At 43.6% G+C, this 21136-nt stretch overlaps 1 protein-coding gene across 4 annotated transcripts in view; it reads right to left on the bottom strand.

Moving 5' to 3' along the window:
- Positions 1-8722: 8722 nt before the first annotated feature.
- The window catches only part of LOC121279575 (receptor-interacting serine/threonine-protein kinase 1-like), a 39883-nt gene continuing 27469 nt past the window's right edge, over positions 8723-21136 (bottom strand). For 2 of the 4 annotated variants that reach the window (XM_041190695.1, XM_041190694.1), the window contains 4 exons: positions 18122-18160; positions 17024-17062; positions 13584-13619; positions 8723-10410 (listed from right to left, as the gene is read on the bottom strand). In XM_041190695.1, coding sequence (XP_041046629.1) covers positions 10139-10410; positions 13584-13619; positions 17024-17062; positions 18122-18160 — 386 coding nt within the window. In that variant the 3' untranslated portion in view covers positions 8723-10138. Of the gene's footprint in view, positions 10411-13583; positions 13620-16931; positions 17063-18121; positions 18161-21136 lie in introns of all 4 variants that reach the window. The other 2 variants (XR_005943433.1, XR_005943436.1) reach the window with 2 other exon arrangements.

The raw sequence follows: 21136 nt of genomic DNA on the forward strand, positions 1-21136 counted from the left end.
TCATAGATTAACTCTGACTGGCCAGGTTTCCCCTGACTTTGCAAAACCCAGAAGCTGAACAGCTGCAGGCACAGCTTTGGGGAGCAGTTAAGTGTTTTTCCCCTAGCCTGGTCCCAAGGTCACCCCCATCCAGCCCCCTGCAATACTAAGGGGGCTCCACCAACCACCTGACTACCAGCCCCCACTCACACAGGGCTCTTCCACCCCACCCCCAGCCCAAACTGACCTGACTCAAGGCCCAACTCCCACTTAGGCCAGACACCCTCGCCCCCAGCCCTGAACCGACCCCCAAAAACCCCCCCACCAAGGCCCAACCCCACTCCGTGGCTTGGCCATCCCCCACAAGGCCCAACCACCGCCCCCCCAAGGCACCCGACACACTCACCTCCATCTGTGAGGCCCAATGTCTCCTCTCCTGAGGCCAAACTCCTCCTCCCCTGACTCTCCCCCTCCCCCGAGGCCTGACACCCCTCCCCCATGCAACACTCCCGAGGCCCAACCCCAATCTATTTCCTTCTTAAATATATTCAGTGATTTAGCCTTCACAGCCTTCTGTGATAGAGAATTCCATAGGTTCACCACCCTCTGAGTGAAAAAAATTCTCATCATCTCAGACCTAAATGGCCCATCCTGTATCCTGAGACTGTGACCCTTCATTATAGACCCCTCAGACAGAGGAAACCTCACCCCTACATCCAGTCTGTCCAGCCCTGTCAGAACTTTATATATTTCAATAAGATCCCATCTCATTCTTCGAAACTCCAGTGAATGTAAGCCTAGTTGACCCAATCTCTCCTCATATGAAAACCCTGTCATCCCAGAATTCAGTATAGTGAACCTTTGCTGCATTCCCCCTATGGCAAGTGTATCCTCTCTTAGGTAAGGAGACCAAAACTGCACACAATACTCCAGGTGAGGCCTCACCAAGGCCCTGAATATTTGCAGTAAGACATCCTTGCTCCTGTGCTCAAGTCCTCTCGCAATGAAGACCAATATTCCATTTGCCTTCTGAACTGCTTGCTGCACCTGCATACTTGCTTTCAGTGATTGGTGTACAAGGGCACCCAGGTCCCTTTATACTTCAACATTTCCCACTCTATCACAATTTAAATAATACTCTGCCATTCTGTTTTTCCTACTGAGATGGATAACTTCACACTTATCCATGTTATACTGCAACTGCCATGTATTTGCCCATTCACTCAACTTGTCTAAATCACCTTGAAGCCTCTTAACATCCTCCTTACCACTCTCATTCCCCCCACGTTTCATGTTATCATCAAACTTGGAAATATTACAATTGGTTCCCTCATCCAAATCATTGATACATATTGTGAATAGCTGGGACCCAAGCACTGATCCCTGTGGTACCACATGAGTCACCACCTGCCACTCCAAAAAAATCTATTTATTCCCATTCTCTGTTCCCGTCTGCTAACCGATTCCCAATTCATGCCAATATATCAACCCCAATCCCATGTGCTTTAATTTTAGACTTTATCAAAAACGTTCTCAAAATCCAAATACACCACATCCACTGGCTCTCCCTCATCTATTCCGCTAGTTATATCCTCAAAAAACTCCAGTAGGTTTGTCAAACATGATTTCCCTTTTTTTTAATCCATGTTGACTTTGACTAATCCCATTGGTATTTTCTAAGTATCCTGTTATCAAATCCTTTATAATAGATTCAAGCATTTTCCCTAATACTGATATTAGGTAACCGATCTGTAATTCCATTTTCTCCCTCCCTTTTTAAATAATGGGGTTATATGTGCCAACCTCCAATCTCCCAGAACTGTTCCAAAATCTACAGAATTTTGGAAGGTGACAACCAACGCATCCACTATTTCCATGGCCACCTCCTTTAGTGCCCTGGGATGTAAATTATCAGGCCCTGGTTTTCAATCTCATTAATTTCTCCAGCACTATTTTTTTTAATAATAATAATTTCCTTCAATCCCTCCTTCTCACTAGACCCTTGGTTCCCTAGTATTTCTGGGACGTTATTTGTGTCTTCCTCCGTGAAGACAGAACTAAAATAGTTGTTAAATTTCTCTGCCATTTCCTTGTTCTCTATTATAAATTCTCCCGTTTCGAACTGTAAAAGACCTACATTTGTCTTCACGAATCTTTTTCTTTTTACATACTGATCTCCCTGTCTTCCCTCTCCTTCTTCTCCTGCAAATAAATAAGGTACAATATGATTGGAAAAGGTACCCTCCATTAGGGTCTGCAACTGCAAGTCTCACCCACAAGGTGGATTCAGGTTTTTAAGGTACTCACCTTCAAACTCAGACAAAAACCTCCCGCAAATTCATTGCCAGCAATCTCTGGGCGATTCCCATTCGCTTTCTGCCAAGCTACAATGCAGTGATATTACCAATTGCTGAGATGTGTGTACAGCCTAAGTACCTGGCATTGCACAAAATTTGAACAACAGTTAAGAGTCATTTCACACTGCTACAATGCAGTGGCTACGTGAGTGGCATTTTCCACTAACAGGATGCTGTCACCAGTCCAAAAAGACATTCTTCCTACCACAGAATTGAGCAATGTCGTGCATGAGTTTCAGTGCCAAATACTGGTGCAATGCCAGGTACATAGTCGTACATCCCAGTGATTGACTCATCAAATCAAACAACGTGTTCCTTCAGTTGTTCGTAATAGGCAGAGTACAGACCATTACAACCAGCTGATGCTTGCAAAACTCAAATTAAAATGTCTATTGATAGATGTGCTTCCACAATTGGGTGTCACGTGTTAAACAATTCTGAGTCTGTTAACAACTTCATCGACAACCAATTTAAGATAGTTGGTCAAGCTCATTTACACTTGCGAGTAGCAACATGCATTCATACCATTCTCTGCAAACAAAAGGAATATGTTCAAGCCTTGCACCTTTTTTGAATTACCTGATAGCCCTGTTGCTTTCTCCATAGCAACACTTCAGCCAATCAACACCCTTTTCTCCCGTAATGTAAGGTTGTGATCGTTCGAAATTTGGCATTCTTACATTTGTCCTGAGTGCAAGATGAAAACCTTCAGCAACGTGTCTCTTTTCAGCAATAATAGATCTTTTTGCCATTGTACTTGTTCCATTATCATCATCTTTTGTCTTGCATTATCACCCCTTTTGGTATTTAATCACTACTGCTTTCCACCCTGCCACAGACCTTCCCCTTTGTTCCTTTCTAAAAATAATCAGGGGATGGACTAACATTACTGGAAGTCAATTCAGCCTATGGAATTACAGAGAACATGGAGCAAAGAAACAAGACATTCGGACCAACCAGTTCTTGCTAGCATTTATGCTTCATTTGAGCCTCCTCCTGTCTTTTCTTATCTCGCTCTCAGAGTAACCCTCTATTCCTTTCTCCCTCATATGCTTTTCTAGCCTTCCCTTGAATGCACCTATATTATCTGCCTCAACCATTCCCTGCAGTAGCACATTCCACATTCTCACCACTCTCTGGGTACAGAAGTTTCATCTGAACGCTCTATTTGATTTCTTGGTAACTATCTTACATTGCTGGCCTCTAGTTCTGCTCTTTAACAAAAGTGGCAACATTCTCTTGGTATCCTTCTCTCAAAACTTTTCATCATTTCGAAACCTCTATTAAGTCACCCCTCAGCCTTCTATTTTCAAGAGAAAAGTGACCCAAAGACTGTTTGTTCTTTCCTGATAACTGTAACCTTGCATTTCTGATACCATCAAGTAAATCTTTTCTGCATCCTCTCCAATGCCTCCATATCCTTTCAATCAAATGGCAACCAGAACTGAAGTGCTGATATGTCCAAAGTTCGATATAACTTTAACCTAACTTATCTACTTTTCATTTCTATTTATGAAATAAATCCCAGTATTTATGGCCTTATTAACCTGCATTGCCACTTGATTTGAGTATTTAGACTCAGAGATCTCTTTGCTCCTCTATCCCACTTAAACTCTTATTATCAAAGTAACATGTGATGTCCTTGCCAATGACAATACCTCACACTTATCAATGTTGAAATTTGTTTGCCAATTACATGCCTATTCTGTAATTTATTGATGTCTCAACTTGTCGCAGTCTTCAACAGTATTGGTGTCATCCATAAATTTAGAAATTGTGTTTTGATTGTAAATTCTAAATCATTAATATAAATTGTGAACAACAGTGGTGTACCTCCTGATGACAAATTCAAGAGCAACTTGGGTGGACATTGGGATCAGTTCAACCATTCATCTTGTTAGTCAACAAACATTGAATGGAATATACAGTGACTATGTGAATTTAAAAGTGAAGCTAACAATAATTTAAGAAAAAAATTACTGAGAAAGGCTCTAAAGGCATCTCCCTATACTTTCTCTAAAAGTGGTGACATGTATCACCACATTACAGCCAATGCCCACAATAACCACCTAAGAACAACCCTAACCAAATCTGAAGAAGGAAAGTGAAGCCCTTTGAAATTTTCAGCTTCTATTTTTTGAACACGAGCAATAAGATTTGGTGTTGAGAAGGGTTGATTTTCTCCTTCAATTTCTGGCTCCATGAGTATCCTCTCCAGAGTTTGACAGTATAACAGAAAAGTAAATGGTTGGGTTTAATGTCAAAATCCAAGTATGTCTATGTCAAAAAAAAAGGATCAGGAAGCTGCTTCTCCTGTGTCATTATTCCAGGTGGACAAAAGAGGATAATTGGGCAGTGAACCGTTTTACTGATTCCTAACCACCTGATGTCCAATGTTTCCTGTAAACTGCACTGTCACACAGAAACCTGAGAGTTCCCTCACAAATCGACCCCTTTAAGTTACCGCACGCCTGCACAAAAACATTTGAAGATGTTGCATTTTTAAATAAATTACCCCTGCAAGCCAAAAAAAAATCAGAGGGAACCTTACTGGTGACAATAGAAATATATGAGGTGAAAGAATACATCTGGCAAAATATGTGCAGAATTATTAAGCAAACGATGGGATGAAACTGCACGATATGTTTCTCATAATATGAGCCCTAGAGGTGCTCAGTGCCTGGCAGCCAGCATCGCCAAGGACTGGGCAGGTGTGAAGGGCATTAAATTTAAATGATTAGCTTGCACAATCAGTCAAAGAGCCTTAGTCAACCTGGGAGCTTTGAAAGGTTGAAAGTTTAAAAGAAATTATTACATCTATAGGTGACTAAACAACAATCAGCAATATTAATGGTCCTGATTAAAATCCCCAATATGGAAATGGACCCTGGTCTGACTTATGGTTGCCAACCCTTCAGGTTTGGCCTGGAGTCTCCAGGAATTGAAGATCAATCTCCAGCACACTGTTGTGTGCAACCCTGCAGAAAAATCATTAAAAAAGGTAGTTTTTCTTTAGTTTGCTTTAAACATTTCTCTTTAACATATACAAAAATGTTGAAGGGGCGGGGAGAGGCTGTTTGGCTGACAGTCAAGCATCATCCAATTGGTAACGAGTCTTTTTGCTTTTCAGTTTACATAAGAAGACATTGTATCACAAAGAAGAATGTGCTGGCTGATTATTGACTGGAGCATGAGGGCAATTTCTGTGATAAAACCGCAAGGGATACATTTAATCACAATTGGAAATCCGAGGTATGAAGTAATTAGTCTGTTCCAGGAGCACAGGTGAGGACAGTAAAATGATCCAATGTGGCAAGAAAAACAATTCTTCAACTGGTTCCATGGAACATTTCATGAGCAATTGTGGGCAAGGTTTAAAATTGGGATTGTGGATAAATGGAAGTGAAAATTAGACGGGGCAGAATTTTGCCCTCATTGGGCTGGCTCAGCAGGGGCAGTCAAGAAGCCAATCGCCGTCCACGATCGAAGCCAGGAGGCAATTTCATGCTGGCGGACCAATTAAGTCCCACCCAGCAAGCGGCTGCGTGCAGGAGGGGAGAGAAGGGCGAGCAGGACAAGTATGAACTTTGCGCATGCACACCCAGAATCACATGAGGGGACATGTTAATAATTACATTTTAAATTTTTTATTTTATTTTAATTTGCTTTAGGAAACCTCATTCCGCCCGTGGATGAGGTTTCCTAAAAAGTGCAATGGCCTTTTCGCCTGCCCGCCAACTGTTAATGTTGGACTGGCAGTGAAAAATTTCATTCAATCATCTTTTTAATGGCCTTAACAGGCCTTTTAATTGTCATCAGGCATGCTGCCAACTCCAGCGTGCGCCCACCAAATTAAATAACGCACGACTGTGCATTGACGTCGGGACTCACCCAATGTCAATGCACGTCATTTTACGCTTGAGCGTGTCAGGTGCACACCTGCCTGCCAAACTAAAAATTTTGCCCATGGTTTTATAAATAGACAGCTAATGGGAACACAATGGTTGTCACGGCCTGAAATGTGAACTGTTTCTCTTCACAGATGCTGTCTGACCTGCCGCGGACTTCCAGCATTTTCTGTTTTTATTACAGCTGACTAACAATACCAGTTTTAATCCCATAGCGACAAACTGAAAATCTATTCCACAGATTATGCTCTCAGATGTACATCACATTCTGGAAACACTGATTCCCACCTATCATATTGTTCTGTGATTTTTTTTACACTGCATCAGTGTTGCTGATATTTTTCTCTGTAGAAATCAGTTGCTGTTCCAAGTCACGACACATCTGGCTGGACTCTATTATGTTTAGTCGGATTTTTACATGAATGGTGAAGGAATAGGAAAGGGTCAAAATAAAACAGGTGAACTGTTTGAATTTATTGATGAGTAATTTCAACATCCAGTGCACTGAATGTAAGATACCTTTACATTTTTGAGGATCTGCCGTATTCTGTATCACACAGGAAAGATACTCCATACCAATGGGGAAATATCATGGTGCAGCTGGCAATAATTTTGTAACTACATTTTCTTGTGCAGTCATTGTTAACAAGTGTGTTAATAAAGTAGGATCAGCTTTCAGGGCAACAGGGTCTGTGGCACCAGCAGTGAGCATGCATGCAGGGATAAGATTTGTGGATATGTCACCCTGTGCAGTGCCCTACTCCCCCTCCCTCATCGTCTGGAAGCTTCCCCTGCTCCCCCTCATCCACCAGCCCAAAAGCAACCCTATGAGAGCACCCAGTCTGCAGCCTGGGTGACTCACATGGAAAAAGGCTGTGGGAAGGGAAGGGGAGGGGCTGTTGGGGTGATTAAGGAGTGGACCAGGGTGTTACAGAGGGAATGGTCTTTTCGGAATGCTGAAGGGCGGGGGAGAAAATGTGTTTAGTGGTGACATCATTCTAGAGGTGGCGGAATGGTGGAGGATGATACGTTGAATGTGGAGGTTAGAAGGTGTTGGAATGTTAAGACAAGGGGAACCCTATCATGGTTCTGGGAAGGAGAGGAAGGGGTTAGAATGGAAGTGCAAAAAAATGAAACAGGCCGGGAATCCTTGGTTGAAGGGGAAGGAAGGCATTATTAGCATTGATTTGGACAGCAATCTTGTGAAAATAGATGCAATGGAGACAGAGAAACTGGGAGTCTTGACAGGAAGCAGGATGGCAGAAAGTTTATGTTAAGAAAGCTGAGAGAGCAATTAGGAACTCAGAAAATTGTAAATTGAGATTACAGTGAAAAATAGCAAAGGCTTGACTTACCATTGTTAAGGTGGTGGCCATCTCAATCTATTTAGAGAAAAGAACAAAAATTACTTTCTAATAAAGAACATTAGGATGGATTGCTGGTTAAAAGGGATGATAGGGCTGAATATTGCCATCTGGGGTGGGGTCGAGTGTCCATCTGAAGCCAGGCTGAATTGTGAAATTTTATTAGGGAGGCAGCCAGACAGCTGAATGAGATGTTGGTAGTGGTTACAGAAAATAAAGAAAGGTGAAAGCAAGAAATCAAGATGGAAATCCTAGTCAAAAGCATAACATACTTAAAATTAAAACAAAAACAGAAAATGCTGGAAAAACTCAGCAGGTCTGACAGCATCTGTGGAGAGAGAAAAACAAAGTCCGTATGACCCTTCTTCAGCGCTTAAACCTAAAATTAAAGAGTCGAGGATTTAAAAGCAGATCAAGAACTCAGGTTTAAAAACGGGAAGCTAAAATTCAACGGTTAGACTACCAACTCTCCTCCTGGCCCCAAGGCCATGAATATTTCCTTTTCCTCAGAAACCATCTCCCTCCCGTTCAAAAAAATCATCACTCACGTCCTCATTTTTAAAAAACGAATTTTCCAGTCCCAACGTTCCCACCGGAACTCAACGGACTTTTGGTGGGTCCGGTAAAAAAAATTTTCCCGCTGCCGGCGGGAGTGGAAAATCCCAGCCGAAATCTCAACACAGCCTCTCTCTCTACCCCCGCTCCCCACCCCCAACAACCTTCCCTTCTTCCAAATATGCTGTCAACTCTCAGAGTCATCTCAATCTCTCCCTGTTTGAATCCCCGGCCCCCAGTTCAGCTTCCAACCTTCTCAAAGCACCAAATGTACCTTGGCCAAAGTCCCAGATGAAATCCTCTCTGATTGTTGTGCATCGTCCATTCTGCTGGTCTTTGACTTTGCTACAGCATTCTGTATTGTTAACCACTCCACCCTCCCAGACCCCCAGCTCCACTGGACTGTCCTTGCATGGTTCTATTCCCACCAATATGTACATTTTCAGTTATGGTTTTTTTATTTACCATTCTCACTTGGCAAACACCATCTCCGCTTTGCAGTCCTTGTGACTGACTGAAGCAACTTCCTCACCTTTTACTTTGATGATAAAGCATGACATAACCAGAAAGGATTTTATTGTGTAATAAAAATATACAGCTATTTTTTTTTAAAAACATAGAGGATGACAATGAATCATAGATAGTTTTGAACAAGGTGTGACATTACTTCAGTCCAGTCTGTGTTAAGCTTTGTCTTGTGTCTAGCAGTCAGAAAGAATCTTCCAGAGGAGACTGCAGAACTTCAGATTGAGGCTTCACATAGAATAATACAGTACAGAAGGAATTAATTACACTGCCCTGCTCCTTCCTCATAACCCTGAAATTTTATATCTACCATTAGTTCCCTTTTATTGTATCTGCTTCCTCCACCCTTCCAGGCAGTGTATTCCAGAGCATAATAACTATCTGTATACAAAAAAAAAATCCATCTGGTTGCCAATAAATATTGAAAATCAGGTTTTTCCCCAATGATTAGTGGGAAAGTTCATGAATAGTGATGTGGGTGCAATGTAATAGTGCCTTGTACTCTGAGAATGCTGTACAACTGGTAAAGTGGGGATGTGTCTTCTGCCACCGTTAAATATCATTAATGGCCACACAAGGAGGGAGAGAGCATCTTCTACTCCTGTGATACAACAGGGATTTGTGTGCTAGCTGATATGAGCAGGGTGACCAGTCGGTGCTAGGAAGCACCCAGTGACATAAAGCTTCAGTGCAGTGGACACTTCGGGACTTGCACCATGATTGCCATCACAGTGGGATTCCCCAACCACAGGTTTGGTTCTAGAAGCTGAGGAATAACAAGCACTGAGGGGTTGGATGAAATACTGCCAATTCCCTCTGGTGATTCCACAGCAGCTTTAAAGAAAAGAAATTAATATAATACCGCAAATCAAATAAATCTAATGAAAAGAAAGACTTGCATTTCTGTAGAGTCTCATCATGTTCTCAGAATATGCGAAAGTGCTTATTTTTGAAGTACAAAATGGTGTAAACTGGGCAGTCAATTTGCAAGGTCTCACTAAAAGTAAAATGAATGGCTGAGGAGGAACATTGAGCAGGACCGAGTGAACCCTCTTCTCCAATTAATGCCATGGAATTAGTTATATTCTCAAAAAAAAAATCAGTATCCTGCTCCACCCCACCTAGATTATGTGCTCAAACCTACAATCGCTTGACTCAGAGAAGAGAATGCTGCGAGCTGAGGCAAAACTAATTTTCATGTGGCACATTAATATACATTAACTCTTGGCAGTAAACAAGAGTAATTTACAAGCTTGGGCTAAATTCCGCAACATCTTTGGCGACACCATGCAAGAATTCAAAACTTACATGCGTGTGTCAGCTCTAACACGAGGTGTATTCCATTTCCACTTAATTTTGAAAGAAAATACAAATCTTTAACCAAAGAAGTAAAAAAAGAAATATTCTCCAAGCTTGCTATTAGTTAGGACAAAGTAAATCTATAAATCTTTCAGAACGCCAACTGCATCACCAGGTCATTCCTCTTCATTTTCTTCAAGTGGAACACTAACTTTCCTCGATTGGCATTCCTTCCTTGCTGCTGTATCCATTTCTGAAGCACCTGATAGGCTTTCTCAATCAAGCCATCCGAGTGATAGTCATAATCAATGGCATGGATATCTCCTTCAGTCAAACCCAAGGATCTGCCTAGCATCTTCCAATCTTCATTGACCAATTTAGCCAAGTTCATACATTCAGTTGAAGTAACAATAGATAAAGGACCTGCAACCAAATAGAAAGCTTAAATATAAAACAGGGTACAAAGAATCCAACAAATGCCCTCAAGTGTGTATTGAAACCCACAGAATTAAAAGACTGGGGTCAGGTTCAATATTCTGTAGCAATGCCAACAGAATGAACTATTCCATAATTTTTAAACCACTTTTGTTCGTGGTTTTTTTTCAATTCATTCATGGGAAATGACCAAAAGTTGTATTTATTGACCATTCCTTGTTCCCCGCCAGGGAACTAAGACCTCAAACCCTATATTTTCATAAAATATATACAGATATTCTCATGGCTAACCTCTAAAACTTTTAAAACTGGACAACGACCCTTTTGAAGTGGCTGAAGCTGTGTCTGTATATGACCCTCAAAAATAGGAGCTGACATGGCAGTATCACACAAAATGCATTTCGTTATTTCTAAAGAGACACTTATGACCCGTGTGGGCTGCAGAAACCAAATTCATAAAGAATCACACAAAGGTGACCTGCATTTCATAAGCCAGACCTGGCCAACCAGAGCCTATCCATCTGCTAGGACAAAGTACCCTGCAACCTTCTTTTCAGGTCTTAATGGTTAGAACACTTAACAATCTCAGGAACCCAGCTGGGGGATACACGCCTTTTGTCAAAGACACTGAAAGAAGGAGTGATGTCACATGGAATCCTCTAGCTTATATAACCAGTAATATTTCCTTGCTGTACTGAAAAAACCTCAGTCCAACATTTTACCATCTACAATCAGCAGCACAGAAAGGGACTATACCCAGATTGAATACCTGGCCCCATCTATACTGTTTCTACTGGAGCTTCTGTACCATCACTTACAAGACTGTTCATCTCAGTGTCTCTCCTCATATGAAGTCAACTCCACTGGAAAAGTGAATTATACAGCATTGATTTTCAACCTGCGGACCTCAGTGAAGGAATACCTCAGTTGACTTCGATTCTGGACTCATGTGAAACAATAATCCTTTTCTGTGGTCTTGGCCCTGTAAATCTTTCTTTCCTCTATCCCTCTTTTAATGTATGAGTGTACAGGGGGCTACATGGCAACCCACCTCCTTGCATTTTGAGTGTGTGCAAATAAACTAACTCTTTAAATTCATCCTATCACAAGTTTGCTGTGAGGTTAGTAATCGAAATTGGATCACACCAAAACTGAGGGGTCAGGAAATACACCATTGCCTATAAACGGGAAAGCAAAGCAAAATGCCTTACTGTTTACAGACAGGTGGCAAGAGGAGAAATCAGGGCTGTTTAAATTAACCCTCTACTGTCCGTAGCATCCCCTAGAAAAACTGGGGCATGCTGCCTTCTTGAACCCACAATTTCAATTCTGATGATACCTTGCCACGTGTGGCTGGGGAGCTACAAGGAGTTTACCAGTAAATTAAGTAAATGTCACAGAGAAGTGACTATATCACATCTGTGTATTAATGTTTATAGCACTCATTTAAGATTTCTTTGCTAAATTAACATGGGTGTTAACTGTTTAAAATAGACTTGTTGATTCAGATGTAAACTGAGGAATGGTAATCACTGAAATTAGTTGAGAAATGCCAGTCACTGCTCAGTAAGGAGGTCAGCTGTGGCAATTGCTGCCCAACAGAATGCCAGTCAGTGTCCAACAGCTAATCAGGTGGCACCAGTCATCGACTCCCAGATAAACAGCCAAGGTGTGACAACTAATTGTACAGAAATGAAGTGACACCTGTTGGTATCTGCCAACTAGCCGATGAAAACCAATTACTACCTGACACTGCCTTGGAAACTAGCCTAGTGGTTCCAGGCATTGTCAGGTGAGTCAGCAGGCCAGTTTCCCAGTGGTGGCATCAACAGTGATTGTTTAAACATTTTCTTGTTTGTGAGCACAATGCCAGAGATAGGGCTCTAATACCACAGGACTGACTTTCCGACCATGGCTTGCCTCCTGAGACCCTTCTCTAGGCAGGGAATCCTTATGAGATGACCCCAGCAATGTTAGATTCACTATGCTGCAACGTGATAAATGCAATATGGGATACCAAAGAATTGCGTGAAGTCAAGGGGTGGAGGGGGCATTGTCAGCATCCCAACTGAGCACTTCACTGATCCTACAGTGTCACGATAGGCCAGACCCTCCTATACAGGGTAGTAGAGGACCGTGAAAGAGGAAGACTTCACTCAACTCACTGAAGGAGAAGGGATATTCCTCAAGCACAATGTCACAGTAGAAGACAGTCAGTTCTGCTACCTGAAGATTTGGAAATGGTGTTTAAATGAAAAGAAATACTTGCATTTACATAGCACCTTCCATATCTCAGGATGTTGAAAACCACTTTACAGCCAATAGAAATACTAATGACCTTGGTCAGTGGTATAATTCAGCAGGTACTACTTTAAATTGGCCCCTTTCCATTTCCTCTGGTTTGACAGGGAAGCAGCCTTTTCAAGAGTTTCACCAGACTGGCACTGGAATACCCATCTCACAGGACCACACATCACAGTCAGTCAGTGACAATAGAACAAGGCCATCCTGACAATGTCATCCCATCAGTCCTGCCTCATCCAGTGACCACCTGTTGTATGGAGATAATACAAGAATCACCTACTCCCACTTCCAGTGAAAAGTGGGAGCACATCAACATGGTGCAACGGCATTTTTCCTCTAATTCCTCCTCCTTCCCATTCAAATATTGACAGCCAAAACCCAGCAACATTTTGCAGCCAACAATTTTGAAGTGATATCTCAGGATCGCAAGCTACATTTATCAACACTCTCTCCGAGCACCATTAGAGTTGGTAGTAAACCGACAGAATGATTTATGTCAAACATTTGGGCTGAGACAAGGGTGCTCACAGTCACTTGATTTATATTAGTCTAGTCAGGAAGCAGCAATAAATCCTGCACTAAAAGATGATATCAAAAGAGTTACCCAAAGTGGCAAAATTTTAAATAATTTCAGATTTGCCTAAAAGGTATACGTAACAAGAAACTGAGGGAAGCCAAGAACACATATTTGATAAACATTGTCAAGTGGGACTAGTTACAGAAAGGGTTACAGGTTACTAAAGCAACTGGTCTAGTTCAGATTCTTCAGATTTCATTGTCGACAATCAGCTCACGGACAGGGAATTTCCAGCTAGTTATAGTATTTACTATTCAAACAGTGTAACAGAATTACTCACACTTTATATTTTCTTCTTGGCTGGTGGTGTCCTGAGCTGGTTTTACAAAGAGATAAATGAAAAACACAAGGTTATTATGTTTAAGGGTCCTAAGCAGATCCAAGCTGGTTGGTGAAGCAGAAACCAAAACAAAGAGCTTTTCAGCATTCAACAAGTTTACTAACTTTGTTCACTTTTACATCTCTCCTCCCACAACCAGTGTCCCAGCTGTCCCCTATTTATAGGTGCTCAAGGAATAAATTAATGCTGTTCACCTGTACATTCCAATATAATTAACACATCATTAACAAAGGGTACTGGCCTCAATTTCCACCTCCAGCCCAATGCTTCCTGGGTGTCAGAGGACGAGGTGAATGGCCCTGCTATCAGTTGACACCATCAATCTGCAGAAGAGATTTTGTTCAGAATCAATCCGCCAACTATCCCTGTGGTCAATTCCCCTACATGCTCCCCACTCACTGCTTTAAATAATAAAGCTGCTTATTGGCAGCTCGGTGTTAATGGGTGTGTTGGGTTAAGTGAGCCGGCGTTGCTCCATGCCTGGATGACAGCTGGCTGTGCTCTGGCTTATAACTGTGGTTGCTTCAAATATTTGTTTTCCCCATTTCAGGCACTCAGGCTGATTCTTTTCACTTCAGTATTTGGAGTGCTTGTCAAAAAATTCCACATCACCCCAGCCTCTGATTTCTTGGACCATTCATGTGAACAGGTCTTGGGGGAGGTGGCAAGTTGCTGACATCTGCTCCCAGCATGCACCAGGACAGCAGAGGCAGGAAATGCCACAATCCAGTGGTCTCAAGTCAACTGGGGTTCCGTCAAAGAAATTGTGAAGCTGCCCAGCCCCAAATACCGTGAAGCAAGCTTTACTGAAACAGTACGGCAATAGGTTTCCCACACCAGACATCCTGGGATCTATCTGAGTGACAGTGCCAATTGAGTCCCAGTTATTGATTATTACATAGCATCAGCTCACACCAACTGGGTTCAAATCTATCCTAGGATGGAGTAAATAAAGTTAGTTCAATAACGGCCGCCTGTAATTGAGCATGTGTTAATCTTCCTCAAAACAATACATAGCAATGCGGACAGGAGTTAAGCGCACGGTCTGAGTATGTAGGCAAGTACACCCCACTATCTTGACAAGAGTTCTATGATCCACATGATCCTTGTTATCCTCAGATTAAATTCCTGCAGTGATGATACTGTAATTAACCATTGCTACAGATATTAAAATAATTGGGGGTCAGGTGATACATGCTTCAAATTCACTGTCGGATTATAACATCACTCACCCTCCCCTCAATCCCCAAATATCTTTCTCACCACTGACCTATTGTTCTCTTCAGTAAATTGGGGTCCAGGACATAAGGCCAAGAGCACCGTCTGTCTACCTGGCTGGGCACGGGAGCGCCAGCTGTCTACCTGGCTGGGCACGGGAGCGCCAGCTGTCTACCTGGCTGGACACTGGAGCGCCGGCTGTCTACCTGGCTGGGCACGGGAGCGCCGGCTGTCTACCTGGCTGGGCACGGGAGCGCCGGCTGTCTACCTGGCTGGACACGGGAGCACCAGCTGTCTACCTGGCTGGACACTGGAGCGCCAGCTGTCTACCTGGCTGGACACTGGAGAGCCAGCTGTCTACCTGGCTGGACACTGGAGCGCCAGCTGTCTACCTGGCTGGACACTGGAGCACCAGCTGTCTGCCTGGCTGGACACTGGAGCACCAGCTGTCTACCTGGCTGGACACTGGAGCACCAGCTGTCTGCCTGGCTGGACACTGGAGCACCAGCTGTCTGCCTGGCTGGACACTGGAGCACCAGCTGTCTGCCTGGCTGGACACTGGAGCACCAGCTGTCTACCTGGCTGGACACTGGAGCACCAGCTGTCTACCTGGCTGGACACTGGAGCACCAGCTGTCTACCTGGCTGGACACTGGAGCACCAGCTGTCTATCTGGCTGGACACTGGAGCACCAGCTGTCTACCTGGCTGGACCCTGGAGCACCAGCTGTCTACCTGGCTGGACACTGGAGCACCAGCTGTCTACCTGGCTGGACACTGGAGCACCAGCTGTCTACCTGGCTGGACACTGGAGCACCAGCTGTCTACCTGGCTGGACACTGGAGCACCAGCTGTCTACCTGGCTGGACACTGGAGCACCAGCTGTCTTCCTGACTGGACACTGGAGCACCAGCTGTCTACCTGGCTGGACACTGGAGCACCAGCTGTCTTCCTGGCTGGACACTGGAGCACCAGCTGTCTTCCTGACTGGACACTGGAGCACCAGCTGTCTACCTGGCTGGACACTGGAGCACCAGCTGTCTTCCTGGCTGGACACTGGAGCACCAGCTGTCTACCTGGCTGGACACTGGAGCACCAGCTGTCTACCTGGCTGGACACTGGAGCACCGTCTGTCTACCTGGCTGGACACTGGAGCACCGTCTGTCTACCTGACTGGACACTGGAGCACCGTTTGTCTACCTGACTGTACACTGGAGCATCGTCTGTCTACCTGGCTGGACACAGGAGCACCAGCTGTCTACCTGACTGGACACTGGAGCACCGTCTGTCTACCTGACTGGACACTGGAGCACCAGCTGTCTACCTGACTGGACACTGGAGCACCGTCTGTCTACCTGACTGGACACTGGAGCATCGTCTGTCTACCTGACTGGACACAGGAGTACCAGCTGTCTACCTGACTGGACACTGAAGTACCAGCTGTCTACCTGGCTGGACACTGAAGTACCAGCTGTCTACCTGGCTGGACACAAGAGCACCAGCTGTCTACCTGACTGGACACAGGAGCACCAGCTGTCTACCTGACTGGACACTGGAGCACCGTCTGTCTACCTGACTGGACACTGGAGCACCGTCTGTCTACCTGACTGGACACTGGAGCACTGTTTGCCCTTGGGGAAGCTTTCCTTGTCCTTACACTTGGAGGATATTTAATATCCATACACAGCCACGGAGAAAATGCTAACTGGGACAATTGCACCAGGTCTTTGCGCACCCCACCTCCTGCTCCTAACACTGCCCCACGGTTTGCTGGGCATTCTCAAACTGGAGTCTGTAAATACAGTAAACACAGACTCATTAGTCTTGGGTGGGCCACTGCTGCACGCTCCTCCAAACACAGGAGAAACTTGCTCTTAAAGCTGGTGCTGATCTCCAGAGCTTGCAATCGAATGCCAAAGATTCATGCAGATGAGTTTTATTTCTTCACTTCCACACCACCACTCAGACTATCTTCAGGCCTAGAACAGTCTCTCTCTCCTCACAGGTGCTGCAAAGCTCAACTCTCCTATGAGGGTCCAGAGAGGAAATTTGCCCTTCTTATTTCTTGTTACCTCTCCATCCTTTAAAAGGGACTGGGAGACTCTGGCCGACAAAAAGCATCCCACAGACCTCGATCAGCGTAGGAAGACAACATCAAACTCACCAGCCATCCACTTCGGAAAGTTAGTTTCCTGAACATGTTCTGTATTGTAAACAAATTTTAAAAATGGAAAGAATTGGTTAGAAGTGAGAACTCTGACATATCAATCTCATTATTCTCAGTGCAGAAATCCACAGATTTTGCTGTTAATATGTAGGTGGATGGAGTTGCTTGTAGAAAGATATTATAGAATGATACAGCATCAAAGGATGCCATTTGGCCCATCTTGCTAGTGCTGATTCTTTGGTATGCTGTCCAATTTGTCCCTCTCCCTTGTTCTTTCCCCATAGCCTTGCAAATGTTTCTTTTTCAAGTCGATAACCCATTTCCTTTTGAATGTTATTATTGAATCTGCTTTCACTATCCTTTCATTCACCACTTTCCATATCACAACAACTCAGAGTAAAAAGAAATTCTCTCTCCGCTGGATCTTTGGCCAATTACCTTAAATAGGTTCCTATGGTTACTACCCTACTGCCTGCGGAAACAGTTGCTCCTTACTGAAACTCTTCAATAGAATGTGTTGCCCCATATACTTCACGGTTTTATTTATTGTTTCATGGAATATGGGCATCACCCAGTGATATTACCACTACGCCACCATCTCCTTATCAGGACAACAGTTGGCCAATGAGCCAGTAAACTAATTGAAATTGTTCAATCAGATTCATCTGAACTAAACCACGATACAGCTTTTGCGATGGAATTTTTGTTTTGAATCCAAGAATTTTCGAATCTAAGTTTCCTGTTATCAGGTCAAGCTGTTAAAGAGCGAGGTGAAGGTCACATGTTCACTAGTGAGTGATGTTGCACTATCCTGTGATAGTACAACTCACCACAAGCCAGGGGCATCAGGTAACACTGGCAGTCACATATAATCAAAATGGTAAAAGCACAGGAAGCGGCAATTTGGCCCTGGTGTCCATGGTGGCTCTCTGCAAGTACTACGCAGCTAGTCAAACACTAACACAAACCACCCACCCTGCCTCAACCCCCTGCCTTGCTCCCACTGCCCCTATGGTTGAAGTGAAGACTTTAGGAAACACAGTGTCAGGGGCACCCAGCTTAATACTTGTTTTAGCAAGACAAACACTGACTCACCCACAAAGTGTTTGGGTTCACTCTGTTCCTCAACTGATTCTAAACAAAACAGAATTGTTAGCAATCAGAAGGCAGTATTGTAACAGGATTTCATCTTTGAACAGAAGGACCTCTGCAGTCTTGATTGGGGACACTTTAAAACACAGATCACGTTATTTTTGACTTTGTACAATTTTCTTGTAATTCTGTGCAATCTGAAAGAATGGGCCTATAGTGCTGCCTAGTGGTGTCTCAGAACAACTTCAGCATGTGGATAACATCAGATAAAATTTTTCATAGGCCAGAATTTTTCGCAGAGCGTGCGGGCATGCGCCCAACACGCTCGAGCGTAAAACAACGCGTGATGATATTGGGTAAGTGTCCCAATGTCATCGCACACTCATGCAATATTTCAGTCGGCATGCACACACTGGAGTCGGCAGCATGCCCGCTGACAATTAAGCAGCCTATTAAGGCCCTTAATCAATTAATTGAGTACAATTTTTCACTGCTTGTCCAACCAATCAGTTGGTGTGCGGGCAAAAAGGCCAAGTGGGCATTTTTGGTGAAACCTCATTCACAGGCGGGATGAGGTTTCGACCAGTGATTAATGAAAAAATTAAAACTTTTTACACTCATATTTAACACGTCCCGAGGGTACATGTCTTCATTATTTAAAAAATCTTTATTTTTATTGATAATATCTTCACTGGAGTATTGCGTTTGACTGCAGTAGAAACTTTCAGTTGGAGATTGGTGACTGAGGAAGTTTAAGGGTTAAATGAAGGGTTAAATTTTATCTAAAGTCTAGTCTTTCTTTAATTTAGCAATTAACTAAAAGTCGCTGTTCGGGTTGGAAGGTGAGTTTTAGTCCAGCCTTAAAACAGGGTTCATACAGGCTCTGCTTGCAACTGCAGCTAGTTAGTTAGATAACCGGCTTAATCAGGTTTTCAGAGGCTAGGTTCAGAGAATATAAAAGTAGGCTATCTTATTGTGCTGACTTTGTCTGCACTGGAGTGCTGTGTTTGGCTGCAGTAGAGAGCTTCAGTTGGAGATCGGTGACAGAGAGTTTAAGGGTTAAATTCTATCCAAAGTCTAGTCTTTCTTTAATTTAGCAATTAACTAAATGTTGCTGTTAGGGTTGGAAGAAGGTGTGTTTTAGACCAGAGGGGAGAGGCCAAAGAGAGCAGTATGAAAGGGTACAATAAAAAGAGGCAGAGACCAGAGAGGATGACTTCTCAGGGTAAAGCAGCGGGAGCCAAGTCCATAGCACCACGGGTGGCTCTGCTGCACAAGACGGGAGGAAGAAGAGTGGCAGGGCTATAGTGATAGGGGATTCAATAGTAAGGGGAACAGACAGGCGTTTCTGCAGCTGCAAAAGAGACTCCAGGACGCTATGTTGCCTCCCTGGTGCCAGGGTCAAGGATGTCTCGAAGAGGCTGCAGGGCATTCTGAAGATGGAGGGTGAAAAGCCAGTGGTGGTGATACATATAGGTACCAATGACATAGGTAAAAAAAACGGCATGACGTCCTCCTACAAGCTGAATATAGAGAGTTAGGACATAAATTAAAACGTAGGACCTCAAAGGTAGTAAGCTCAGGATTACTATCAGTGCCATGTGCTAGCGAGAGTCGAAATAACAGGATATATCAGATGAATACGTGGCTGAAGAAATGGTGTAGAGGGGAAGGATTCGGATTCCTGGGAGATTGGGACCAATCCTGGGGAAGGTGGGACCAGTACAAACAGGATGGGTTGCATCTGGGCAGAACCAGGACCAATGTCTTCAGGTTGGAGCGGGGGTTGTTTGCTAGTGCTGCCGGGGAGGGTTTAAACCAGAATGGCAGAGGGATGGGAACCTGAGCAGGGAGACAGAGGAGGCAAAAACAAGGATAGAAACAAAAGACAGAAAAGTAAGAAGCAAAAGTGGAAGGTAGAAAAAACAAGGGTGAAAAACAAATGGAGTCATAGTGCAAAGTAAAGCTAAGATGACTAACAAGGTTAAAAAGACAAGTCTAAAATCATTGTAACATAATGCACAGAGCATTTGCAATAAGGTAGATGAATTAACAGCACAAATAGATATAAGCGGTTATTATATAGTTGCAATTATGGAGACATGGCTGCAGGGCGACCAAGGATGGGAACTGAACATCCAGGGGTATTCAATATTTAGGAAGGACAGACAAATAGGGCAAGGAGGTGGGGTAGCATAGTTTGTAAAGGAGGAAATCATTGCAATAGTGAGGAAGGATATTAGCTTGGAAAATCATGATGTGGAATCTGTTTGGGTGGAGATAGGAAACACCAAGGGGCAGAAAATGTTGGTGGGGGTTGTCTACAGGCTCCCAAACAGTAACAGAGATGTAAGGGAAGGCATTAAACAGCAAATTAGAGATGCAAGTAATAACGGTACAGCTGTAATCATGGGTGACTTTAATCTACATATTGACTGGACAAACTAAACTAGCAATAATACTGTGGAGGGGGATTTCCTGGAGTGTGTACGTGATGGTTTTTTAGACCAATATGTTGAGGAACCAACTAGAGAGCAGGCTATCCTAGGCTGGGTATTGTGCCATGAGAAAGGATTTATTAACAATCTTGTTGTGCAGGGACCCTTGGGGAAAAGCGACCATAAAATGATAGAACTGTCCATTAAGATGGAGAGTGAAGAAGTTGAATCTGAAACGAGGGTCCTGAATCTAAATAAAGGGAACTACGAGGGTGAGTTGGCAATGTTGGATTGGGGAACCTTACTAAAAAGGTGGATAGGCAATGGCTAATATTTAAAGGAGCATATGCATGAATTACACCAATTATTCATTCCTGTCTGGTGCAAAAATAAAACCAGAAAGGTGGCTCAGCCATGGATTACAGAAGAAATTAATGATGGCACTAGATCCAAAGAGGAGACATATATAATTGCCAGAAAAAGCAGCAGGCCTGAGGGTTGGAAGCAGTTTAGAATTTAGCAAAAAGTGGACAAAAAGATTGGTCAAGAAGGGAAGGAGTATGAGAGTAAACTTGCAGGG

This window comes from Carcharodon carcharias, chromosome 7 (genome assembly GCF_017639515.1).
Source record: "Carcharodon carcharias isolate sCarCar2 chromosome 7, sCarCar2.pri, whole genome shotgun sequence".
Lineage (NCBI taxonomy): Eukaryota > Metazoa > Chordata > Chondrichthyes > Lamniformes > Lamnidae > Carcharodon > Carcharodon carcharias.